The sequence below is a fragment of the Protopterus annectens genome, chromosome 17.part0 (assembly GCF_019279795.1).
Source record: "Protopterus annectens isolate FY-2018-M chromosome 17.part0, PAN1.0, whole genome shotgun sequence".
Classification (NCBI taxonomy): domain Eukaryota; kingdom Metazoa; phylum Chordata; order Ceratodontiformes; family Protopteridae; genus Protopterus; species Protopterus annectens.
This window is the reverse complement of record NC_056751.1, coordinates 729,905,244-729,932,899: the sequence shown is the minus strand read 5'-3', so window position 1 is coordinate 729,932,899 and position 27,656 is coordinate 729,905,244. Positions and strand designations below refer to the sequence as shown.

The 27,656-nt window shown below is 43.0% G+C and overlaps 1 protein-coding gene across 1 annotated transcript in view; it reads right to left on the bottom strand.

Annotated features, from left to right (window-relative positions):
- Nucleotides 1-27,656, bottom strand: part of COPA (COPI coat complex subunit alpha) — a 915,755-nt gene that overhangs the window by 841,818 nt on the left and 46,281 nt on the right. The window contains exons 2-3 of the mRNA XM_044059531.1: nucleotides 23,567-23,680; nucleotides 21,780-21,853 (exon numbers count right to left, since the gene is read on the bottom strand). Coding sequence (XP_043915466.1) covers nucleotides 21,780-21,853; nucleotides 23,567-23,680 — 188 coding nt within the window. The remainder of the gene's footprint in view (nucleotides 1-21,779; nucleotides 21,854-23,566; nucleotides 23,681-27,656) is intronic.

Sequence of the window (27,656 nt, the reverse complement as noted above, 5' to 3'; positions counted from 1 at the left end):
AGTCAAGTCGCACAAATGTAAAACTGAAATGTAATATTCCAGGGATTCCCTCTTACAGTATTAACAGTGATACGACAACCCACACCAACCATTTCCTTTAAAGTACACTACAACAGGCCAGGTCATAATGCATTAAATGAAAACAAAAGGGAGCATGCAGTTGTGTAAGCCACATAGCATTCTCCAAGCATTCAGGCAGCAATTCCCTGCACTGTTTCATAGAATTAGTCATACAAACCACCATCTCCTTTGTTAAACTTGACCAAGTCTAAGGTCTTCTATATAGTACATACTGCTAACCTACAGAATTACCAAAACAGTGAGAGGCCATCACTCAAAAATACAATTTATTTGTCTTTGTTTACCAGGAAAGACAGAATGGGCAATACCATATTCAGTGGAGGTCCAGGCAGAAAAGCTCCATTTGTTTACATTGCGTTATACTTCCAATTACACACACAGTAGTTTACAAACTGAACCAAAAAATGCTACATAAATAAATATAATATTCATTGTCCACATTTTTGTTTCCTTAAACAAGCTGCACTGTTTTTGCATACTTGTATAAAATGAGGAGAATGATTAAAAATAATGCAGAAAAAATTCTTTGAAATTAACTAAAAGAACGAACAATATGGACAAAGAAAATGGCAAAAAACATATTCCGAGTCGCTGTTACAACCAACTTGTACAGAGACGTCAACCCCCCAGAAGTCAGGGAAGACGAAAGCTCTCCTAAATCCTTTTTCTGTTCCTATATTTTTACATCCTCCAGCAAATCATCCATAAGCATATTATATCTGTTGAAAAATACTTTCTTCTACCAGAGGCTTCTGTTACTCCTCTTGTCTAACACGAGTTCACCTGCACAGCCTCTCCTATCTACTGCCAGAGTCCACCTCCCCAACCTTTCCTCCAAACTGACATCCAGCATCCCCACCACCTATCCAAACTGACATCCAGTATCCCCACCTCCTATCCAAACTGACATCCAGCATCCCCACCTCCTATATGTCTGCAACTTTAATTTCTTCACAGTATACAAGCCACACTACCCACATCCTGTTTATAACATGGCTCTCAGCTATCCAAGATTCTGTGTTATATTCCGGTAAATCTCTGAACATTACTCAGTCAACAGCATCAGATATTATACCGTTTCAGACCTCTTATTCTTCAGAAATTGAGTGTATTCTAATGACTGTGCAAAAGTGAATTAGAGTAATATTTAAAAAAACTGCTCCTGACTTTCTGCATTTGTCTTAGAGGCTCTGCCTCCATGTCCTGACGGAAGTAGAGAAGCAGGCTTCCTGTTCTAGTCCTCAGAAGAGTCCTCCTTTGCACTTTTCACAGGCTCAAAGCTTATTTACCAGCAGATTTCCAGCACAGTAGCTTGCATACCAGATGTAACCTTTCTATGGCTGAAAGTTGAAAGACACTTGTTTCATCAAGTCCACCCCACTTTATCATGCAACACAAAATCTGACAGTCTCCCCACACAGCCTACTCATGAGCTTCACAACTGTGTATAGAGGGTGATGATCATTCCCCACAGTCAGTTATGAAGTCTATACTAGCTCCTCAAAATATGTATTTGAATATGTATTTGACAGCTAAACAGCGAAACACAGTTTTTCCCAAGGTTAGGAATCACTGGCCCTCTACCACTCTGGAACACACACTGGACTAAATCAAACCCACCCAAGTGGGGGCTTCATCCCCAAAACCCACAATGTGGGGGGCTGTGTCCCCCAAACCCCCTCTAACTATATATACCAACACTAAGATCGCACTATGGTGGGGAAAAGGGCAAAGCTGAGGTGATGGCCAGTGGTTCTTAACCTTGGGAAAAATTCCGTGTTTCACTGTAATGAATTTTGCTGTTTAGCTGTTGATGAATACGTATTCCATGAATAGGTATTTTGAGGAACTAATATAGACCCGATTATGGAGGACACCTCTGTACAAAAACATCTGGTCAGAAGATTTGGTAATAGGGTATTATAACCTACAATGCAATGAGTGTGAACAATCAAACCCCACTGGCTAGGAGTTATCAGTTAACATCTCCTTCCACTTTAGCTGATAACAGGAGTAAGGACAATAATATTTCTATATGGATCATGACAGCTTCCACACTTCTGTAGGGTGAAAGAAATTATGTCAGATGCTCCCAGTGAAGACTTTCAAGCAGTTGCACTGTGTAAAACAACTAGCATGCTGCCTAAAGATAAAGAGGTAAAGAATATAAAGTGTTCACCATCTAAAGCCTTTGGCCATACTTAGTTATTGACTGGCTACTGATGGGATTCTTTGGAAGCAGAAGAGGGAACCAAACTGATTCATAGGTTGGTACTAGGCTATCGGCCCTAGGACCTATGCAAGCCTAGCCATAACAATTTCCTGTATATTTCTTCCTACAATATTTACTTCTCTGGACCCCTGTCTAGCAGGGCGACTGACATGATCTTCCGGGGTGAATTTCCTATCTCCCATCCAATCATCAAGGATCCTTTTGAAGAGGGCCAATGAGGCGCTCTGCTTGACATGTATGGGCAGTCTATTCCAGAGTATGGGAAGTCTCTGGGTCAGGAACCTATCCCTCCAGCATGTTTTGTTCATTGTGATGACAAGGTTTAGATCTGTGGAGCGTGTGGCTCTGAGGGATTGGGATTTCTTTAAGTGGAGCATGTCCAACAGCTCAGGGTTTGACATAGATTGTATGTTAAGCAGAGATCGCCTCTGAGTAGATGATATGCCACAGAGTATAGCTGGAGTTTTTTTTTTTTTTTTTTTTTTTTTAGACGGTCAGCATATGGCATCTGCTTTAGGCCTGTGATTCTTTTAGTGAGGTATTTCTGTGGCCTTTCCAGCTGTTGCAGATGTCTTCTGAGGTACATACCAAATGGGGCATTATACTCTACAATGGGTCTAATGAGGGATGAGTACAGTGGGACAATGACCTCCTTTTTTCTGGATGAAAAGCCCTTAGTGATGAGGTGTGCCACATAGAAGGATTTCCTGACTGTTGATGTGGTTATCGAAAGTGAGACCACTGTCCACCTGTATCCCTAAGTCTCTCATAACACTTTCGATGTTTAGTGTCCTGCCACCTATGTGGTAATTCATGGGTACATGTTTTTTTCCAAAGGGGATAACTATACATTTCTTTGCATTAAGCTTGAGCCCATGGCTCTGGCACCAGGCATCTGTTTCTGTAAGGCCCTTTTGTAGAATATTGACATAATTTGGAGATTCAATAATGGCTCCCAGTTTGCAGTCATCTGCGAACTTTGTTAGCCACAGTCCCTTAGTGTTGGCCTGTACTTCAGAGAAGTAGATGCCAAACAAGAGTGGTCCCAGGACTGAACCCTGAGGTACTCCACTTGTCTGGAGCTGGATTTGGAGTCGGCTACTTTTACAGTCTGGGTTCTGTCAGTAAGTCCGTTGGCAACCCATCAAGTGAAGTAGGGATTTATGCCCAGCTTACAAAGTTTATCTATGACAACAGAGTGCGGGATGGTGTCGAAGGCCTTGGCGAGGTCCAGACAGGCTGTGTGGACCACCTTACCCTCGTCCACAGCACTGGAGACTGACTTCAATCAGATTCAGGAGACAAGATCGGCCCTTCACAAACCCAAACTGAGTGGGGTCCAGTATTTGAAGGTTGCCAATGTCTTTGTTTATAAGTTCCATGATAATGCGTTCCATGCCCTTGCAGATCAGGCTTGTCAGACTGATGGGACGGTAGTTCCTGGGATCCAAGGCGGATCCCCCCTTGTGGAGTTGGTTAACTGTAGCTGTGCGCCACTCAGTGGGCATGAAGCCTGAGGTGAGGCTATGATTAAACATGACACTTAAGTGAGGTGCCAGTTCATTTTATAGTTCATATAGTACACAGCCTGGAATGTCATCTGGTCCCATGGATGCTGTATTCTTAGGTTTGGAGAGTGAGGTTTCTACCTGTGTGGCCATGATTACCGGAATTTGGCAATCTTTTGGTACGGAGATAGGCCCTTTAGAGGGTGAGAGGGGGGGTGAAGTTGGCACTAAATCGATCTGCCAGGATATTGGCAATATCCTTGGGATCAGTATATTTAATGCCATTCTGTTGTAGCTCAGAGCAGATCTGAGCATTGCCATTTAGATTCTTGACATAACTATAGAATGCCTTGTGGTTGTCTTTGGAATCTTTGGCAATTTTATTTTCGTAACTAGCTTTTGAGGATTTTATGAGGGATCTCAGCTTCTTACTGAGGCTGGTGAGGGAGTTTTTTGCATCCTGGGATTTTCCTCTTTTCTGCAACAGTTTCTTCCTTCTGTTGTATAGTTTGTTTATAGCAGGGGACCACCAGATTGGCTTCCTTTTTTTTTTTTTTTTTTTGGAGAAAAGCATCTTGGTTGTATTTGGGATGGCATGATTCATGCACGAGTGGATGTGCTCGTACAGTGCCTTAGTGTAGGATTCTGCAGTTCAACTTTCAGATCCCGTCTGCATGGATGTCGTGAAGTTTGTCACTTCTGACTTCAGTAGCATGAAGTTGGCTTTGGAGAAGTTTTTTAAGGAGGTTTCCTTACTGGGGGGTGGGAGTGGGATTTGGATGTCAAGGGTGATTTGCTTATGGTCAGACCTGACTAATGAGGGGGTGACCACTGGTGTGGAGCATCTCCCATGTTGGCAACGCCCAGGACTAGGATACTGGAGCCCCTGGTGGAACAATGGATTAGTTGATTCAGGGCGTTGGAATTTATGAATTCCAAGAACCGTTGGGAAAAGGAGTTGGTACCAGAGTAGTTTTCCCAGTTAATGGCAGGGTAATTGAAATCACCGAGTATTAGGGTGTTTGGTTGTATCTTAATATTTTCCAGTATGTTTAGAAAGGTGTAGTGAGAATCTTGGGGCATGGTGGGGATGGGTGTATTACCTGCACCCAAATGGCTCACTTATCCCATGGAAGTAGGAACTGGGCATTTCCAAGCTAGGCCAGATTTGCATGGACCATTCCTGCCCCGGAAACCCTACTGGTCTCATCCTCCAACAACCCCCCCCCCTCCCCGCTAGTAAGAGCCATTTGGTAGGGAACAACGCAGCTGGCAGCCCTGTGGTGAGGCCTACCCTTGCTTCCTCTAAGCTGCTTGCAGACTCACTATAGCTTCCTGGCTGAGGAGAGGAGGTGTGTGCACACATTCTGGACGTTCTTGCCCAATGGCGCTTGGGCAAAGAAGAGTCTCCAGTGCCACAAGTCTAACAGTCCCCCCCCCCCCAACACACAAAGGAGTTGGTATCAACCACACAAGGTAATACTTTCCCACCAAGTAACTCAAGACACCCATGCCACAGTTCGAACAAAAAAGTCAGCTGTGTCACAGATGGGGTTTCATCCCTCTACACCACAGGGTTGGGTGACTAGTCCACGTTTTACAAAACAAAACTTAAGAAACCTTTCATTACTTCAGAAAGGTACTTCCTGTGCTTAATTAATCTTATCAGACCATGATATTCAAGGTTAAATGTTACATGGGATGTTAATAAAAGTTCATTGATAAAGTGAAAGTATAACAAATAAAGAATTACATGCTACAATAATGGGAAAGTAAGGGTGCTTACTTGAGACAAGCAGACCTCAACAGTTGCTGATCAATACTTTCTGGAGAGTGGGGGTTACAACTCATCAATGTCACCTGTTCTTTAAGGGTTTCATAATCACGAATTGCCTAAAGTTTTATTAAATAGTGTACACTAAATATACAACTGGAAATGTAAAGCATTGCTCGTATTTAATTAAAATCTTATTTATCACAGCAGAACAAGTACAATTGTTTCAAACATACAGGTTAGATATTACATACTGTGATTGTAGGACTCTCCCAGTTATACAATTCTAGCTGTACAAAATGACCAACGAATGATCGACCAAATACGTCCAATACTCACCCTGATGACAACACAAACACTGAAAACCAGTAGACTGAAAAAAGAATCAAATTTCCTTTTCCCATCTACAAATCATAACTCCACTAAACACTTAGAACAAATCTGTCTTAACAATGGTAGTCTTATGGAAATGGTTAGGGTTAGTATGCACTACTGATTTTTTTGTCCTCCTACTCCACCTTAGTAACGTGTGCCAACCCTACCATACAGCTTACCTTACCTTAGAAATACTATTTCTGTAACACAACCACTACACAAGACAATTTGGACACACACACACACACACACACACACACACACACACACACACAAACACCCTCCTCTAACCCCAACCACCCCACATTCCCACTCCAGCTACATTGCCACTTAGCTTTGTTGACAAAACACACAAACCGACTAAGCCAGCAAATTGCTCCATCTGCTGACTGCACAAACTTTCCTGCATCACACTTTGTTGAGCAAAAAAGATTCAATAAAACAGTGCACACTATACATGTATATACCTACAGATATAAACACACGCACACATGCACGCACATACTGGTTCCACTAAATAAATGCCTAACAGGTAACGTAAACAGGGCAAAAAATAGAAGTTATGTTCTTACCATAACGTTCCATGTTAGTTGTCTTCTTCTCGCCTTCTTCTTGCTGGATGGGTTCGGAGCCGACCTCGGCTCCGACTCGGCCACTGTAAAAGCTCGAGAGTTGGTTCCACTGGCTCGAGGCTCCCCTTATATCTCACAATGCTAGGCGAGAGTTACCTCAGATCTCGTTTGTAAGCTAACCCCAGCTTATAACAGTATAACTGTAAAACAGAATCCACCTCTAACAACAGGAAGAAAGAAGGGTGACCTACATCCTGAAACAAGAAATATGCATAATAGCATATGACTAAGAAAGAGGTGGTAGAAAGAGAGGTCACGATCACAACTCCTCTAGGTCTGTCCAGGCCAGGGGGAAGGAGGGTGGGACGCAAGAAGAAGTAGAAGAAGACAACTAACATGGAACGTTATGGTAAGAACATAACTTCTATATGTTAAGTTGTCTATCTCGCCTTCATTCTTGCTGGATGGGACCGCGTCCCTAGCACCTTGTCCCGGGTGGCCTAACGGAACAGACTCCTGAGAACAGTGGAACCAAAATTAGCTCTATGCCTAGAAGCTAAATCCAACTTATAATGGGAAATAAAAGTGTGAGGAGTAGCCCAAGTAGCAGCTGCACAAATGGTGTCAATAGGCAGTCTGTCTTGGAAGGCTAGAGAAGTAGCCAAAGCTCTGGTGGAATGGGCTTTAGGTTTATTAGGCAGTTTTTGGTGTCTAATCTCATAAACAAGGGTAATCAGAGATGTTAGCCATCTGGATAATGATACCTTTGAAACTGGAAGTCCCTTTCTGCTTTCCGCATAGGAGACAAACAGCTGATCAGATTTTCTGAATTGTTTGTCCTGTCCAAGTAGTACCTTAATTGACGATGAACATCCAGGCAGTGTAATTTTGTTCAGACCTATTTGAATACTCTGGGAAAAAGACAGGAGGTCAATGCTTTGGTTTAGATTTGATGTTGAAACCACCTTAGGCAAAAAGGACGGGTTAGTTCAGAAGGAAACTCTGTCCTTATGGAACAGAAGATAAGGAGAACGACAACTGAGTGCTTGAAGTTCTGAAATTCTTCTAGCTGATGTGATAGCCACCAGAAAGAGAGTTTTCCATGATAATAATTTCAAGGAACATGAAGCTGCAGGTTCGAAAGGGGAAAGAATCAAAGAAGCAAGAACTAAATTTAGGTCCCAAGGAGAAGGAGGATTTCTTATAGGAGGTCGGAGAAGAAAAACTCCTTTCAAAAAGGCTTTGCAAAGTTTGTGGGACATTAGGGCAGATTCAGAAATGCCCACATGAAAATTAGAAATAGCTGCCAATTGAACCTTAAGAGTAGATGGAGATGAACATGCATGGAAGAGTTCAGCTAGAAAATCAAGGACTAGTTGGATGGAAGCGGTGAAAGGATCTATGTCCTTTCCTTGTGCCCAATATGAGAAGCGTTTCCACTTACTCAAATAAATCTTCGAGTGGAAGATTTATGGGAAGCTATCAATATATCTCTAACCGAGTGAGATAAATGAGGAAGCCTGGCTACGGTTGGAACTGGAGGAACCAAGCAGTGAGGTTCAGAGAGGGAGGGAGCGATGAAACTGACCCGATTGGTGGATCAAAAGGTCTGGAACTAGGTCCAGACTCCACGGTCGCTCAAGAGAAAACGATGTAGAAAGGGGAACCACACTTGTCGAGGCCAGTAAGGAGCAATGAGGATCAATGAGGCCTTCTGAGCGATAGCTTTCTGTATTACTTGAGAGATCAGAGTTAAAGGAGGAAATGCATACAGAAGTCCCCGGGGCCAAACTTGGACTAGAGCGTCCCTGCTGGGTTGGCCTGGTAAAGGGAATAGAGTGAAGTATTCTCTGCACTTGCTGTTTTGGGGAGTAGCAAAAAGATCGCAGCAAGGCTGACCCCACTTGAGAAATATCTCTCTCACTACAGAGTCTTTCAGAGACCACTCGTGAGGCATGAGTATAACTCTGCTCAACTTGTCCGCAATGTGATTGGACTTCCCGGGGATGTGCGTTGCTATCAGAAAACGCTGAGAAGAAATCGCCCATTGCCACAGTCTGAGTGCTTCTCGACACAGGGGGTATGATCTGGTTCCGCCTTGTTTGTTGATGTACCACACTACAGACATATTGTCTGTCTGGATTGCAATCGTTCCTAAGGGAAGAGAGTCTTGAAGGGCTTGCAACGCTAAAAGCACTGCTCTCATCTCCAGAACATTTATGTGCAAGTGGCATTAGTTTGGTTGCCATGTGCCCTGGACTGTCCTGCCCTGATAATGCCCCCCCCCACCCGATCAGGGAGGCATCCGTTGACAGAGTAGGAACCGGAGGAGGTGGAACAAATGGTCTTCCGACAGGAGCTGGGGAAGACATCCACCACATGAGATGCTTTTGCACGCTTAGTGATCATAATGGTGTGAGACATTGGAAGTTCCTGGTATGACCATTGAGAAAAAAGCATCCACTGAAGGATCCGCATGTGGTATCTGGCCAATGGGAGCAGAGGTATGGCGCTGCCATGATTCCCAACACCTTTAGAACTAACCTGGCTTTGGCTCTGTTGTTGTTGAGAAGAAGTGACACCAATTTGTGAATGTCTGATATCCTTTGGTTAGTTAGCGTTGCAGACATGTTTATAGTATCTAAATTTGCCTATGTAGGTAATAGTACGACAAGGCGACAAAACAGACATTTCGCAATTTATTGAAATACCCAGTTTTTGACAAACGCGAAAAGTATAATCTCTGGCCATCAAAGGAGATGCTTGGTGGGAGCTGTGAGAAGCCAGTCGTCCAAATATGGAAACACCTGGAATCCTTGTCGTCTCAGGTGAGAAGCTACCACTGCCATGCATTTGGTAAACACCGGGGCAGTGGTGAGACCAAAGGGCAGGGCCCTGAACTGAAAATGACTGGTTCCCAGCCTGAAGCGGAGGAATCTTCTGGAGCGTCTGTTCATTTTATGTGATAGCACGCATCCCGAAGGTCTATAGAGCACATCCAGTTTCCTTTGCCCAAAAGGGGAAGAATGGATTGCAGCGTGACCATCCGAAATCTTGTTTTCTTGACTGATTTGTTCAAGACACTGAGATCCAAAATCGGTCTCCAGTCCCCTGTTTTCTTTGGAACTAAAAGAACCTTGAGTAGATTCCGGATCCTTGTTGGTCTGCTGGCACTGACTGAATTGCTCTTTTGCAAGCAGTTTTGAAATTTCCAAAGCTGCTATATCCCTTTGAGCGGGTGGAACATCTGGAAGGGATTTTTGACTGATTTGGAAAGCGAAGAAAGGGGACAGAATAGCCTTGAAATGATGGACTGTACCCATTTGTCTTGAGTCAGGGATAGCCAGGCTTCTGGGTACAGTGACAATCTTCCCCGACTGCCTCCGAAGATGGGCAGTCGGGCAACACCTCAGGGATGCTGAAAGGGCTTGTCAGGAAAGGCTTCCCGATTGCCCTGGTTCTGCGGACCCCCTGCCCCTAGGGCGGCGTCTACCATTGTTATTCCCACCTCTGCCTTTGGTAGGAAAACGACTCTGTCGTCAGGCGAAGTCCCTTGAGATTGTTTACGGAACCACATCTTCCCACCCTTCTGGCCTTTGGGGTAAGGCCTAGGAGTGAAAACGGACTCCGACGGCAGAAAGGGTCTTGCCATCAGTCTCGCACCTAGTCAGGGTTTCTTTCACTTGAGGACCAAAGAGAGATGATCCATCAAAAGGGGAGTTCGTGAAAGACGTCTTGAAAGGTTCCAAAGTTGCATAGCCGCATCCAGGCGTGCCTACGTAAGGCTACCCCTGTCCCTGCGGCTCTGCTCGCTCCATCGGCCGCATAAGAGAGGAGGCGCATGGAGGAGTTGGATATGGAATTAAGGGTAGCCAGCTGCGTGTTCATTTTCTCTTGGAAACCCGCAGCTGTAGGGTCCTTTAACATTTCACTCGCTTCCTTGATCAAGTCCCTTTGAAGACGAGTGAAATGGCACAGGTAATTCAGCGCACGCATGGTAAATGTCGCTGAGGAGAACATCCGCTTCCCGTACCTATCCATGGACCTAGATTCCTTGTTAGGTGGATGGACAGGCACTGAAGGATCAGCTAGTTCCTTCTTTGTGGCGGCAGCTACCACCATAGCATCCACAGAAACTCCTTTTGATAAAAGTGCTTGTCTGATGGAGCTGTGATGAATTTGGAGGGTCTCCTGGGAGTGGGGTCCACTGAATCAGGAGCCGTCCATGCCTTCTTAGCAACCACCTGCATGAGGGGGTCGAAGGGGGACACCCAGGAGGTGGAAGGACGAGAGCCAAACGCCTCAAGATACACAGATTCGTCCTCCGAAGGGTTGAGGGCTGGCCAATTTCCCTCTGTTTCAGGATCTCCAGAATGTCTGCAAATGAGACATCTTCAGAAGGGGAACGGGGAACCCTCAGAATCATCCAGATCTGTGTCCGGCGTGATAGACTCAGGTGAGTCAATGTGCTTCCTCTTGCACTTCCTCTTCCGAGGAGGCTCTTCTGCCAAATCAGGAGAGGCCTCGGAAGAGGATGAAATCCCAAAGGGGCTCCTGAGAGCTGGCTCTCTGCGGTCCGGGATGAGGGAGTGAGTCGACTTACCCTGAGGCAGCATAGAGGGAGGGGCTGACTGAGCCGACTGTGGAGTAGAGCCAGGCTCTAACACACTCCGCATGACCTCGAATGTACCCCTGTCAGGCAGAGCCAGAGGTCCCGCTCCGAGGAGCTAAGGACCCCCTCGGCACCGACAGTGATGGCTCGAGGTCGATGTCGGAGCCGAACTCACCAGCGCCGAAGCACCGAGAGGGAGAGGGGTCGGACAAGGGTCCGATGCCACTCACCCCTCGGAGCCGACGAGGGAAATCCGGCCGAGATTCCTCCAAGGAAGAAAGCGGTGCGGCGACGGAGCCGAAGACAATTGTCTCGGCTCCGAAGTGACCACAGTCTCGGTTCTGACCGACCCGGCTCCGAACTCAAAAGAGTCAAGGAGGAAAGAGTTGATGGACGGGGCAGGCACCGACTGATGAGTCGGGCTCTGAAGCATCTGGGCTAGTGCCTCGGACTTAAGTAGTCGACTCACCACCCTCTGAAGGTCATGATCGGAAAGCCTCGATGACCTAGAGGAATGAGACCTTTGGCACCGTTCAAGCAGCAGGGGAGAGCCTGGAGCCTAATGAACGGAGCCAAGAGAAGGTGACCTAGACCTCCTTCTGGTTGTCGGCTCCGAAGAGCTTGTCGGAGCCGACACGGTACCTCGATAACCTCGGCTCCGGCCGAGCCGAGAAGCCACAGAAACTGTGGACTGAGTCTTATCGGCTCCAGCCGGAGCCGATAAAGGCAAGGTTGAACAACCTGAGGTCTCGGCTCAGAAGCGGAGCCAAGACCTCGATGCCTTAGAGGGCTTCCCTGTTGAAACTGACAGGGAATCCTCTGGCTTCAACAAGCCTCTCAGAATCAACTTGTTTTTCTTTCCTGCAGGACCCTGGGGCTGAAGCCATGGCACACAGCACAGGAGTCCTGCAGGTGCAAACCCCAGACAATAGACACAAGAAGTGTGAGCGTCTGTCAGAGACATTTTCTGACAGCACGCATCACACTTCTTGAATCGAGACCTTTGCTTCTTTTGACATTTCCTAACTGACAGGTGTACACTAACACACACCCAAACAGACAGTTATAGCCTGTCAGCAAAATTAGCAATACTAAAAATAATAATAATTTTAGCCAAAATACTAATACTTAAGTACAAAAGTTAAAGCAACTACACAAACACTCCTAGGGAAGGGAAGGCCAAAGGTCCAAAGGAAGAACCAACGGTTCTTTTAGTAAGAAAACGGGGAGAAATAGGGTCGGGGAAAAAGTCTCAATGTTCTACACTAATCTAGGAAGAAATAAGTTAAAAAGGGGAAAAAAGAGTAACTTTTTGAAGAAAAACTAACACTCACCAGGAACCGGTAGAAGCAACCAACCTCGAAGCTGTAGCGGCAAACGAGATCTGAGGTAACTCTCGCCTAGCATTGTGGGATATAAGGGGAGCCTCGAGCCGGTGGAACCAACTCTCGAGCTTTTACAGTGGCCGAGTCGGAGCCGAGGTCGGCTCCGAACCCATCCAGCAAGAATGAAGGCGAGATAGACAACTTAACATCAAACATTTTGAGATAAGCCAGTGACTGATGTACTTTACGCAAGAAAAAGCAATTGGAAAGCTGTTAAAATGAGACAATATAAAAGCCCTTCACTTCATTAACAGAAATGGGTGAAAGTTCTTTAAAAAGATGTTTTGGTAAGCCCAAGTTGAGGCCCCTGGGCTCTCTATACGGAGACAGACACTTTTACATCTCTATCTAAATACATCTACATCCACTTATGCCATGCTGATTAGGTCAATAAAAAGGCCAAATCATGCATGTCCACACCTAGTCGGGTTTGGCTTTATTGGCCTTAAGGTAATCATTAAGAATTAAGCAAAAAAAAAAAAAAAAAAGTCATGAATCTCCCTCAACCTTCCCTCAGGAAATACCATCAAATATAACTCACCCTACTATCACTAGGGAACAGGTCCTTAATGTTCTGTCTAAGGACACGAATACTGCATCAGTGGGCCCAGACAATATCCCAGGATGCCTTCTAAATAGCATGAAATGTGACCTATCAGGCTCTCTGGAATTACTATACAACTGTAGTCGCCAAACAGGCTTTGCATCTCATGAATAGAGAACAGCAACAGTCATCCCTCTGCACAATGATGGACCATCTACAGGCCCTGAAAATTATAGGCCCACAAGTCTCACTAGTCTCGTATCCGAAGCCATGGAAAGAATTATCATGAAAATGATCAGTAATAGCATAAGAAACCATCAGACACTGGCCCCAACCTAATTTGGTTTTATCGAATGCAGGCAATGCCTACTTAACTTGGTGGACTACTTTGAGAAGGTCATTAAAGCAATGGATGAGGTCAAAATAGTATACGCTGCCTACCTTGACCTGATCAAGGCATGTGATGCAATACTCCACTCTGGCATTGTTGACAACCTCAGAAGGTTAGGTACAGACCCTTATAGGTTCATAGGTTGGTACTAGGCTATCGGCTCTAAGGCCTATGTAAGCCTAGCCATAATAATTCCCTGGATATTTCTTCCCACAATATTTACTTCTCTGGGCCCCTGTCTAGCAGGGCGACTGATTTGATCCCCGGGGTGAATTTCCCCGGGGTGAATTTCCTATCTCCCATCCAATCATCAAGGTTAAGTCCAAAGAGGCGCTCTGCTTGACATGTATGGGCAGTCTATTCCAGAGTATGGGGAGTCTCTGGGTCAGGAACCTATCCCTCCAGCATGTTTTGTTAATTGTGATGATGAGGTTTAGATCCCTGGAGCGTGTGGCTCTGAGATATTGGGATTTCTTTAAGTGGAGCATGTCCAACAGCTCAGGGTTTGACATGGCCTTGTATGTTAAGCAGAGATCGCCTCTGAGTAGACGACATGCCACAGAGTATAGCTGGAGTTTTTTTTTTTTTAGACGGTCAGCATATGGCATCTGCTTTAGGCCTGTGATTCTTTTAGTGAGGTATTTCTGTGGTCTTTCCAGCTGTTGCAGATGTCTTGTGAGGTACATACCAAATGGGGCATTATACTCTACAATGGGTCTAATGAGGGATGAGTACAGTGGGACAATGACCTCTTTTTTTTTCTGGATGAAAAGCCCTTAGTGATGAGGTGTGCCACATAGAAGGATTTCCTGACTGCTGTGGCGATGTGGTTATCGAAAGTGAGACCACTGTCCACCTGTGTCCCTAAGTCTCTCATCACACTTTCGATGTTTAGTGTCCTGCCACCTATGTGGTAATTCATGGGTACACGTTTTTTTCCAAAGGGGATAACTATACATTTCTTGGCATTAAGCTTGAGCCCATGGCTCTGGCACCAGGCATCTGTTTCTGTAATGCCCTTTTGTAGAATATCCACATTATTTGGGGATTCAGTAATGGCTCCCAGTTTGCAGTCATCTGCAAATTTTGTTAGCCTGAGTTCCTTAGTGTTGGCCTGTACTTCAGAGAAGTAGATGCCAAACAAGAGTGGTCCCAGGACTGAACCCTGAGGTACTCCACTTGTCACTTGTCTGGAGCTGGATTTGGAGTCGGCTACTTTTACAGTCTGGGTTCTGTCAGTAATCTAGATGGCAACCCATCGAGTGACATAGGGATTTATGCCCAGCTTAGTAAGTTTATCTATGATTCCAGAGTGGGGGATGGTGTCGAAGGCCTTGTCGAGGTCCAGATAGGCTGTGTGGACCACCTTACCCTCGTCCACAGCTCTGGAGACTGATTCGAAGAAGTCAATCAGATTCAGGAGACAAGATCGGCCCTTCACAAACCCAAACTGGGTGGGGTCCAGTGTTTGAAGGTTGCCAATGTCTTTGTTTACAAGTTCCTTGATCGTGCGTTCCATGCCCTTGCAGATCAGGCTTGACAGACTGATGGGACAGTAGTTCCCAGGATCCAAGGCGGATCCTCCCTTGCGGAGTGGGATAACTGTAGCTGTGCGCCACTCAGTGGGCATGAAGCCTGAGGTGAGGCTATGATTAAACATAACACTTAGGTGAGGTGCCAGCTCATTTTGTAGTTCATGTAGTACACAGCCTGGGATGTCATCTGTTCCCATGGATGCTGTATTCTTAGCTTTGGAGAGTGCAGTTTCTACCTGTGTGGCCGTGATTATCGGAATTTGGCAATCTTTTGGTATTGAGATGGGCCCTTTAGGGGGTGAGAGGGGAGTGAAGTTGGCACTAAATCGATCTGCCAGGATATTGGCAATATCCTTGGGATCAGTATATTTAATGCCATTCTGTTGTAGCTCAGAGCAGATCTGAGCATTGCCATTTAGATTCTTGACATAACTATAGAATGTCTTGCGATTGTCTTTGGAATCTTTGGCAATTTTATTTTCGTAACTAGCTTTTGAGGATTTTATGAGGGATCTCAGCTTCTTACTGAGGCTGGTGAGGGAGTTTTTTGCATCCTGGGATTTTCCTCTTTTCTGCAACAGTTTCTTTCTTCTGTTGTATAGTTTGTTTATAGCAGGGGATTACCGGATTGGCTTCCTTTTTTTGGAGAAGAGCATCTTGGTTATATTTGGGATGGCACGATTCATGCATGAGTGGATGTGCTCGTACAGTGCCTTAGTGTAGGATTCTGCAGTCGAACTTCCAGATCCCTTCTGCGTGGGTGTTGTGAAGTTTGTCACTTCTGACTTCAGTAGCATGAAGTTGGCTTTGGAGAAGTTTTTTAAGGAGGTTTCCTTACTGGGGGTGGGGTGGGATGTGGATGTCAAGGGTGATTTGCTTATGGTCAGACCTGACCAATGAGGGGGTGACCACTGGTGTGGAGCATCTATCTCCCATGTTGGTAATGACCAAGTCTAAGATATTGGAGCCCCTGGTGGGACAATGGATTAGTTGATCCAGGGCGTTGGAATTTATGAATTCCAAGAACCGTTGGGAAAAGGAGTTGGTACCCGAGTAGTTTTCCCAATTAATGGCAGGGTAGCTGAAATCATCCAGTATTAGGGTATTTGGTTGTATCTTAATATTTTCCTGTATGTTTAGAAAGATGTAGTGAGAATCTTGGGGCATGGTGGGGGATCTGAAGCAAGATCCCAGACCAGTTCCCAGACCACTCGTATAGACTCAGTCTCTCACTCTCTATATCTGTTGGCTCTCTTTCTCAGACTCTGTTTGTTGCTCTTCTGTGTCTCAATCTCACTCTTTCTCTATCTCTCTCAGACAACATATAGAGATATCAGAGATCTACAATGAAGGCTGCTCAACATTCAGCAGCTGAGCAGGAGGAAGAGCGAGTGTCAGGTCAAGAGGAACTACAGAGGACTCTCTACATTTACTCTTTTATTCTGACAAATGATTATTTGCTAACAGAGGGACAAGTAAGCAGGAGACAGGAACACTGAGGTGTATGCTCTACAAAAGGTTTATAAAAATTCCTTGCAAAACTTTTTTTCTTTTTTAACAAGAGAAAATGTTCTCAGCTGTCCTGATTCTATCTTAAACTGAAACGGTACAACACTTGACAGTCTCCTAAAGGAATTTCACACTGAGCTGAACAGAGAAGGGGCACTGAACACAACTCTGATCTATGATGTATAACAATAAGTATCCTGTTTTCTTGCTTATGCTTACTAGTTATTGCTTATTCTTACCATTTATTGCACTTTTTATTGACTGCTGCCTACTTTTTATTACACTTTTTATTGTCTGCTGCCTACTTTTTACTGCATTTTATTGCTATAAACTAACCTGCACTGTTGTACTGCAATTGTCTGCCTTATGGGGCCTGTTAAATCACTTCTGTTACTGCCTCACTTTTTGTAAAGCTTTTTTAGCTAGTTGCACTCTGTAAAAGGTATTAATTGAAATTTTTTTCCCATTTGCTAAGTATCTGTTTGTTGTTTTGATTTTCCTGCTAAGGAGTATAACTAATTTGTTGGCAGTTAAAACCACTCTCTAAAGTCTCCTTGCTCCTTTTTATTTATATATATTTTTTATTTTATTTTATTTTACATTTGTTAAGCGGGATAGTCCGACTGGACACAGGTCCTTCTACAGCGGAGGCCCGGGGAGAAAAGCTCTGTACAAGTAACAATATAGTTTACACATTTGACTCAAGTCACCATTAAAATATCATAGACAAAAGCACTTTTTATACAGAAAGAAACAATTCTTGGTTAATATGCATATAGAAAATACATTTGGAGGTTTGTAGTAGGGATTCCTGAGTTTATTAAGAGGAACAGAAATACCTTAGGGTAGTTAGTTTGTTGTTACATGAGGTAGGGGTTTTATATGATGCATGGGCATAGCCAGGAATTCATTAGGTGCACTTTGAGAGAGTTTTTAAACAGAGTAGTTGATGTAGCAGAGGTCAGAGTAGGGGGAAGGTTGTTCCAGATTTTGGCTATATTGTGGGAGAACAGAGCTTTCCCGGCAGAGTTATTGGCTTTGGAGATACAGAGGAGAGATTTTTCAGAAGAGTGGAGCAGGCAACTTGATGTGTACTGGGTTAGAGATGGGGTTTTGTTGGGATGATTTACAATATTGTAGGCAAGTATTAATTGGTGGTATTTGATTAGTTGCGGAAGTTCTAGCCATTTAAATTTCTGTAATACCTGACAGTGATGGGTTTTGAAGCTGGAGTTACTAGCAAATTTGGTGATTTTATTATAACATAATTTGAGTTGTTCAAGGTTTGTTTTCTTGTATGGGTAAGAACTAGGGTGATGTACATAAGGGTGTACAGCAGATGTGTTTGGGCTAGTGTAATTCATGCTTTGTCAGTTAGGAATTTTTTGTGTCTGTATAGTGCACCTACTTTCTTGTGGGCCTTTGATTGTTTGTGATATGTGGACATCAAACAGTAGTTTATTGTCAATTTCTACACCAAGAAGTTTGGTGTGGTCAGTGGGGGAGATCTTAGTACCATTTCTGGATGTTATTATAAAAGGTTGATGGGTGGATTTAGTTTTGTTGGGAGCAAATATGAGTAATTTGGTCTTGTTGGGATTGAGGATGAGTTGGATTTGGGTAATCCTGTTTTCCACTGAGGTAAAGGATTCCTGGGTAAGTTTTTGTAGGGCTGTAAGTGATGGTGCGGAGCAGATAAGTGTTGAGTCATCTGCGTATTGTATAATTGTGGCATGTCGGGTGGCTGTATGAAGGCTGTTAGTAAATATAGAGAAGAGTAGAGGGCCCAATATTGAACCTTGTGGGACTCCTATAGTGGTTGGAAGTAGGGGAGATTATTGTCTGCCTGATAGGTAGCTTTTAAACCAGGCTATAGTGGAGGGGGTGAAAGATAGGGAGGTCATGGAGTCTAGTAGTATGGTGTGTGACACCATGTTAAAAGCCTTAGATAGTTCTAAAAATATTGCAGATCCGAAGTTATTTCTGTGCAGGTTAACTGTATTAGTAAAAGAGAGGAGAGCAGTAGTTGTACTGTGGTGCTGCCGGAAGCCATGTTGTGTGGGTGAGAGGAGATTGTTAGAGTTCAGGAATTGCATGACTTGAGAGTGAATACACCTTTCAAGTATTTTTGATAAGGGGGTAGGATGGCTATGGGATGGTAGATGAGAATTCGTAATAGTTTCCTCGTTTGTGAAGAGGGATAATATATGATACTTTCCATAGCTGTGGGATGTAGGATTCGTGAGTGGAGTGGTTTATAAGGATGGAAACGGGGTAAGCTAGGGAATTGGCTGCTAGTTTTAGAAAATTGGCTGTTAAGTTGTCTACAGCAAGGGTAGTTGGTTTAAGTTTTTGTAGCAGTTTTTTAATTTTAGTGGTTGGGACGGGTGAGAGGGTAAAAGTAGGGATGTATTGAGGGGGTAGTTGGAAGTGTGTGAGTGGTTGTTATTTGACAGTTGAGAAGATAAAGATAGGACAGTTTAAGTGAAATGGTGGTTAAATTGGGAGGCAAGGTCTTCAGTGTTTTTCTGTTTAAAACTTTCATTTAGTGTCTTACTGCTGTTTTCCTGCTGTGATAAACATTTCTGTAGTGTTCTCTGCCTAAAATAGTGTAGCTAGCAGCTGTAGCATTCTCCATTTTCAGGATTGCTGTCTCTGGGCCTGGTTGTTTGCAGTGGGTGTTTGTTCTGAGTACATTTTCCAGGCTACCTTGGATTAGCAGACACCTTTCTTCACTTTAGTGAAAGTATTATGTTGATTGGCTACTGTCTGGTAAAGGTTGGCCATTGGTTCTTTTGAGCTTTTTTTACGTTGTTTCAGGTTTGAACCTTCTGGTACTTAAGATCTACCTTTTTGAGGGTTTCTGCTATTTCATACTGAGCTGTACGGAGGAGGGGCACTGACCACAACTCTGATCTGTGATATATAACAATATTTATCCTGTTTTCTTGTTTATTTTTACTAGTTATTGCTTATTCTTACCATTTATTGCACTTTTTATTGTTTGATGCCTACTTTTTATTGTATTTTATTGCTATAAACTAATCTGCAATGTTGTACTGCAACTGACTGCCTTATTGGGCCTGTGAAATTACTTTTGTTACTGCCTCACTTTTTGTAAAGCTTTGTAGCTAGTTTCACTGTATGAAAGGCATTCGTTGGAAATTTTCTCCATTTGCTAAGCATCTGTTTGTTGTTCTGATTTTCCTGCCAAGGAGTACATCATATAACTGATTTGTTTGCAGTTAAAAGCATTCTCTAGAGTCTTGTTGCTTCTTTTTCTGTTTAAAACTTTCATTTAGTGTCTCGCTGCTGCTTTTCTGCTGTGATAAACATTTCTGTCGTGTTCACTGCCTAAAATAGTGTAGCTAGCAGCTGTAGCATTCTCCATTTTCAAGATTGCCGTCTCTGGGCCTGGTTGTTTGCAGTGGGCGTTTGTTCCGAGTACATTTTCCAGGCCACCTTTGGACAGCCAGTTGGCTCACAGAAAGGACCCAGGAAGTTAGAAATCGGAAGTCCATTTCTACAAAGAGGCCAGTCACAAGCGGAGTCCCTCAGGAATCGTTCTTGGGAATGCTCCTTTTTGGCATTTACTTCTCTAAATTCAAAGCCAAAGTCAGTGACCTATGGCTGACTAAAATTTGCAGATGATTGTAAATTAGGAGCAGTCATTCGAATCCCCCACCCAAATGTTCTCTAGGAAGGGATGACACAGACAACCAACTGGTGTCAGAGCCATAGACTACAACTAAATGCCAAGAAATGCATAATAGTATCCTTTGGGAAGTCACCCACTCCTAGTAACTATCATATTGACAACATACTCTTAAGAGTTGACCCAGTAGTCAGGGACTTGGAGACACACAGACAGTAATCTAGCCTTTGAGAATCACATGTCTACAGTAGTGAGGAAATCATTCTATGTTGTGCAACTTATAAACAAACGTTTGGCATCTAGGCTCAAGGAAGTTATTATTCCACTGTATTTGGTATTCATCAGACCTATCATTGAGTAAAATGCCCCTTTGGTATGTACCAAACTAGGCATATCCAACAACTGGAACATCCACAGAGGTTCCCCCTAAAAGAATAAGTAACATGTCCTATGTAGACTGCCTCGGGGCCTTATCCCAATATTGTCCACTATAGGCTGAGGGGAGATTAATGCCTGCCACAAGGCACTGTCAAACCCCACTCTCATGGACCTCCTGCATATCCACAAAATGAACAGCACCACAATTACCCATTCTAAAGACTTAAACTCTGCCTATGATATAACAGGACCTGCTTACAGACAAGTATGTATCCCAGAGACTAGCCCTTTTCTGGAACAGGCTCCCCCATCCATGTGAAGCACAGTTCCTCTCAAACCCAATTCAATTCAAGTGCAACTTGGAAAACTGGACAGGGAACAAGAAATTCATCCCTGGATTGACACCTATGTCTCTAATGGACACAGGCAGTTCTTCGCCCAAGCCCCTGCTTACACTTACCAAGGGTACCAGAACTTGTCCGATTTGGGTTGCATGGCTAGGATTAAAAAAAGGCCCTTGTGGTCATTAGCCAAGTAAAACACCTATGAACATGATTACCTACACAAATCCACACCCCCATACCCACCCACCCACAATATAGGTATGTATGCACAAAGCCTCACGTACAGCCTGTGGCATTGCAATCATTCTTGGCGGTGAGTGGGAATACCTGTTCCTGGTGCATTTCCACAATATCTGGGACTGGAAGATGAAGGCACTGAGGGATGTACATGTGGTAACATGACCTCATAACCACTCTAACGTCAAGTTCTTAAAGTCTGATGGGGAAGGATCATCACAAAACTTCCTACTCATAACTCAAACCAGAGGTTGCAATGCTTTAGAATAGGATCATACAAGCTAGCCATTACAAACTGGCAAGTAACCACCGTCTCCAAAAGCCACATAATGGTGATGAGTGGGGTGACAGTATAACTGTGTACAGTCACTGCATGCTGCAGCAAAAATGATACAGCGCTTACAGTTCCTTTGCCACTCTTGGCTCTACAACTCTAATGCTGTTATACTTGTCTATAAGCAAAACTGTTCAACCCCTTCTTTATAAAAAAACACTTCTAAATCACAAGGAGTACATAGACTAAAAGCAAAGAGCTGCTCAGAAAGCTAGTCAGACTAGTATCAAGCAGCAAATTTGTTAGTAACCCCTGCAAAGTCAGTAAATGTATCACCAGTCCACTTTCACTGGGCTAAAGTCCACACATTACCTTAATCTTGTAGTCATCTCCTCCAGAAACAAATAGGGGCTGTTGCTTGTGGAAGTCTATGCCACGAACTGGTCCTGTAGGGAAAAGATGCAAAGACAGAATGAATGCAGTTAATTGCTACTTTAACTCATTACAGCAGAGTGCGCAGCCATGCGTTTCTGCATTTACCTCCTACTGCGCCTCTAGGGGTCAAACATTGCTTGTTCAGATTTGCATTAATAATTTCAAAACTATGCTACATACAAGGCATCATAATAGAATATTACATTTGTTAGAGCTGCAAGGTGATAACCTCATTTGTTTAAAGGCTCAAGCTACACCCACTGGCAGTTAAAGGCACATACTCAAAAGAGCTCTACTGGAAAGAATGAGTTAAGAAAGACCATTAGCGATCACGGTTTGCATAAAGCTGCATATCACTCCTGAGTAAAAGGAGAGGTTCACAGATTTTTACATAAAAATACGAAAAGCTTATGGATATACAAACACTTCTCACATTCTGCATAGACAGGCCAACTCAGATAGAGGGTTCATGCACTTTTTGCAACAGATTTCCAAAACCTATCCCACTCACATATGTGTACAGAGATTTAACACTGAAATTCCGAATCCGTTTTGGTCGACCGTTCAGAATGTCGCCCTGAAATGCTGAATTTGGAATTTCAAAACAGTAACCAAGGGGAAAATGAATACATAGACATCAGTAGTTCAATGTATTGGACAAAGGAGGAGGAGACGTCAATCACCTCCTTCTACGTACATTAACATATCGTTACACTACAGTCAACAGTACGTTAATTCTATTATTTTGCAGGAGGGCTATGCCCCCTTGCGCCCCCCCCACACACACACCTGTTGCACATTAAATATACCAACTGAGAGATCGCACTACAGTGAGGAAATGGGCTAATTCCATGTTCCTGACTGAACCGCAATCTGCCTACACAACGTCAAACCCAAATACTCAAACTATACTACCCGTTCTCTGTAGTGTAGTCTATACATTTTGGTTCGACGTTCTGACGACTTGAAAACTGCCATTTGACCACATGCCAGAAGACCGATGCAGTTTCCAAGTTTTGAATGTAAACCGTGCACAGAATAGTAAATATCTAGTAACAAGATGTCCCACTTTTACACACTTGCACAAAAACATAGATTTGCCAGGCAAAGCTGTACTCTGTGCACACCAATACATATGATCAGTTACCTCCAGGCGTTCAAAGTTACTGGCTCGAGTCTGACTGACTGTTGAATACATTGGTTCCTTGCTATTAGGTTTATGCTACATAAAGAAGGTAAGAAACGTTTGTCTGGGCATGAAGTACATTATTTTTTTTAACTTAAATATCAGAGTGCTTTGGAGAGACAGATATTTTTATTACTATTATTATTAAAATCACTTCTCACCCAAGTTGCAGAAACCTCAGTGTGAAAGTGTATAAGAAATGAGGGGTGAAGCCCTCCATAGTTGGGATGCAGAGTGGCTTGTTACCCCACCTCTTAAAAACAAATGCTTGTTTCTAAGTCTGGTAACGGCAACTGCACAGTTGTAATTAAATATGTATAGGTGTTATGTGCATCATGTAATAGACATCAGAATGCAAGCAGAGAGAGAGCTGGCTGCACAAAGACCTGGACTACCTCCAGGGAGGAAAGGGAAAGTACAGACCAACACTACATATATGCACACATAAGAAAATAGCAATGCATAACTTTACATAATGTACACGCATGTACAGACCAACACTGCATACATGTGTAATTAAGAAAACAGCAATACTCACCATCATGTTCATCAAATTTGTCAATAAGAGTGCACATGCGATAATCCCAGAGCTGGACAATACCATTGTGCAAGCTGGTCAAGATCCAGGGACGCTTTGGGTGAAAACTCAGACCTACAAAACGAAAGAAAAAAATGTCAATGACAGTCAGTGACGTTCGACAATTACACACCTGCTAAGGAAACTAGTATCCAACCCCCTCAACCATCATCTTCAGTTAGCCATTTACTAGCATAAGCAAGCCTTAGGCCACACACAGACAGCGATTAGCTGGCATCTTCTACTATGCTACTGTGATCATTTAAAAAAAATAAAAACGGTATTTACCATTCTGGAATATGCAGACCAGATCTACACACATCCAACAGAAAAAGATGTATCATCTTTCCCAATCAGCATCTTTCTTAAATATCGTGCATTACAAATACCAATTCAAAAAATGTGACGGGTACTTCCCATCATATTGGGTGACTGATGAGGTCTGTCGGATGCCTAATACACCACTACTGCTGTGATAAGGTCCGTCAGATGCCTAACACACCACTACTGCTGCGATGACTGTGCTGTGAAACTAACTTCTTCAAACTAAACCCAGCCCCCATTTATTACATCAAAAAACTACTTAAAATACTAAAACCAACTACTTTAGCTGCTCATAACCTCCAAGCATATTATCTAAAAATTGCATCTGAAGCCATCTCCTACCTAATAACCATACTTACAAATAGATCCATTATAGAGGCATATGTCCTCACTATTTGGAAAATCTCACACATCCTGCCTCTGCACAAAGGTGGTAGCTCCCATGAGCTCACCAATTATTGTCCCATTGCCATCCTCTCCCCGTCTAAAATCCTACAAAGAGTACTGCACTCCCAACTCATAGAATACCTACTTTCTAAAAACCTCCTATCTCATACCAAACATGGTTTCCACCCTGCACATAGCACCACAAGTGCCCTACAAACATAGTTAATCACCACAGAAACAACTCCAAATTTGTATCAGCCATTTTCCCGAACCTGTCAAAGGCCTTCAACATGGTCAGTCACACCAAACTCATTAATGTCCGCTCCTCCCACAACCTCAGCAACACAGCCACAGCATGGTTACAAAGCTACTTAACAGATTGTCAATAAACCATTCGCTGGCAAGAGTCCCTCTCTCCCCTACTACCAGTTACCCTAGGGGTACCAGAAGGCTCCATCCTTGGACCCCTTCTTTTCTCTCTATTTACCAATCACCTCCACTCTGCCACTCCCCATGTCAATATCATTCAATATGCTGATGACTCCACTCTGATCTGCTCCGCTTCTATTCTTGATGTCATTCAACTGATCACCCAAGACTCCTTTCAATGAATCTGTTGAAACATGGTTAACAAAACTTATTTTAAACCCCAACAAAACTAAACTTATGCTTTTCTACCCCACTAGAAATCCTTCTTCCATAACCTTTCAGACCTTCTCTAAGAAGAGAACCATAATCACACCCTACCCCCTGTATCAAACTGCTAGGTGTTACAACTGATAACCTGAAATTTGACCTCCACATAGACCAATCCATCAAAAAAGTTCACAAGACACTTGGCCTCCTATATAGGAATAAACAATTTCTGACTAGTAATACAAAAATCACAATTGCTAGAACACACCTACTATCAACACTCCTATATGCATCCCCAATTCTAACAAACCTCCATAAAACTGACCTTGCCAAGCTTGAAATCTGCCATAACAAAATCTCCAAATTTGTCACTAATGCTTCCTATAAATCCCATCACTAACACTCAAGCAACGTAACTAGCTAGAACTCCCTCTTACTTCAATTTAATCAACTAACATTGGCTCATAAAATCTTCCACCACCCAGAAAAGATCCCAGGCCTCAAAGACATTATCCAACCGTACTATACATCTAGATCCCTTCGCACAAACAAACTCCTGCTGCAAGTCACCAAAGCAAAAAACTCAGCAGGTGAGGCCCTCATCTCTAACTATATTTCCAAGCTTTGGAACTCTCTGCCCAACCCAATAACGACCACTTCCACATCTACACAATTTTATAAACTCTTAAAAACCCACCTTGCAAAATCCTGGCTCTGCTCCTGTCACAGTCTAGGCTAGACCTCAGCAAACCACCTTTCCAACCTTCCTCCACTACTATACTAGTCCATCTACCCTCCCTCACTACTATACTAGATCACCCCCTTAAACAGCAAACTCATGCAATAAACGACTTGCACATCCTTATATCAAATTTTCTCTATCCTTGTTCTATTGTACTGATCATTCTTATATCCCTCTTTGTTTCAAACCTACATGCACTGAAGTTAATTGCAAACCCTCATGATGTATTACATGTTTTTTTACTTTAATTTTCATTGTTTAACACCTGTGAAACCATTACTGTTGTAAATATTCTTGCTATAATTACTTTTTGTTTAACTCCTTTAAAACGATTAATGTTCTATACTATATACCACTGACTATGTATTGTAGGACATTGAAGCTTTTCTCCTTGGGCCTCCGGACACGTCTAGATTGACCTTCCTGGTTAACAAATTTAACACAAATAAAATAAATAAATAAAAAATATAAATAATATCTGTCGGATGCCTAACATACCTCTACTGCTGTGATAAGATCTGTCAGATGCCTAACACACCGGTACTCCAGGTATAAGGTCTGTTGGATGCCTAATACACTGCTACTGCTAAAACTGTTGGGCTTTCCCAAGTTAACATCCAATAATGCACTGCTTCCTCCAACCACATTCCAGTTCATGGCCAAATATAAAAGATTTATAAACAGCAGAAAATACAAAGCAGAAAACAGGGGGGATTGAGGAAGGATAGGTTCCTACAAACTGAACTCTTATCACAAGATGTTCATCTGCATAAAACCAAAATTCTTCAGCTTACACATCTGGATAGCCAACCTATGAGAATGTACTCTAACTTTTGCCATGAAGAGAAGACCAGAATAAAATTATACCTAACTTACAGTGTTTTGCAAATACAGAAGGATATTCAACTAAATGCAGCAAAAAGTTGTTTAAGACAGCATTTCTAAGGAAGTCTGTAAACGTGAAGACTGTTCTTTTATGAATATTTGTAATCCACAAAGAACAAACTGTAAACCAATGTAGTTCAAAGTATGGACAGAGTACACCTGGAGCCAAAATTCACGACAAAAGGATGCTTTAATATTGAAATGCTGATAAAAACAGGTAAAAGATAAACCCTTTTGTATTCTTAATGAAAACATTTTCAGCTAAACTGAGCCCATATACATACCAATCTAAGGAAGAGAAATAGACCACATTAATGCCAAGCATCCAGAGATGTCATGCTCACTTTGGGAGAATTTAAAGAGGATTTCTAGAAGATTTAAAGGGCCATGCAGATCGAAGTCGGACATGAATTACAACAAAATTAAACTTGGTTTATACATGTGCTTCTGATTTTTTTGCATGCTAATAATATACTGACAATATATTGCAGCTACCACCTTTCTATTGATTTCAGTTTTAAAATATAGATGATGGATATTTGGTCGGTCAAACCAGGTCAGTTCATGTCATTAAGTTTCAACTGCCAGTGAAGTTAAAGTTTTTCCAGATTGAGTGTCCACAGGCCCCCTCTATCTGACAAATCAAATTGTTCTAAAACAAAACGTGTAAAAGGTGTGGTCAGGGTATTCCATGGTATGTTTGGAAAGAGCACTGGTATCCTTTTCAGTTCAAACGTCTGCTCCTAAGTTCTGTCACATAGACACCTTTCTGTCTTACTAACATAAAACCCTTCACAGTGTTGGCATCAAGTACAATAAATGACTTTAGCAGAATTACAATTAAGAAAGCGCTTATCTTTTACTTGTTTATATCAGCATTTCAATATTAAAGCGCCCTTTTATCGTGAATTGTGGCTCCAGGTGCACTGTATCCATACTTTGAACTACCTTCTTTTTTGAATATGCATTAGGTGTGGATTGACCAGACTTCTTGTTCTCACTGTAAAAAGGAAATGCAAGTAGAAAGCCACTGGAACTTTCAATTTAATTTCCTTCACCATTTTAAGCAAAAGAAAC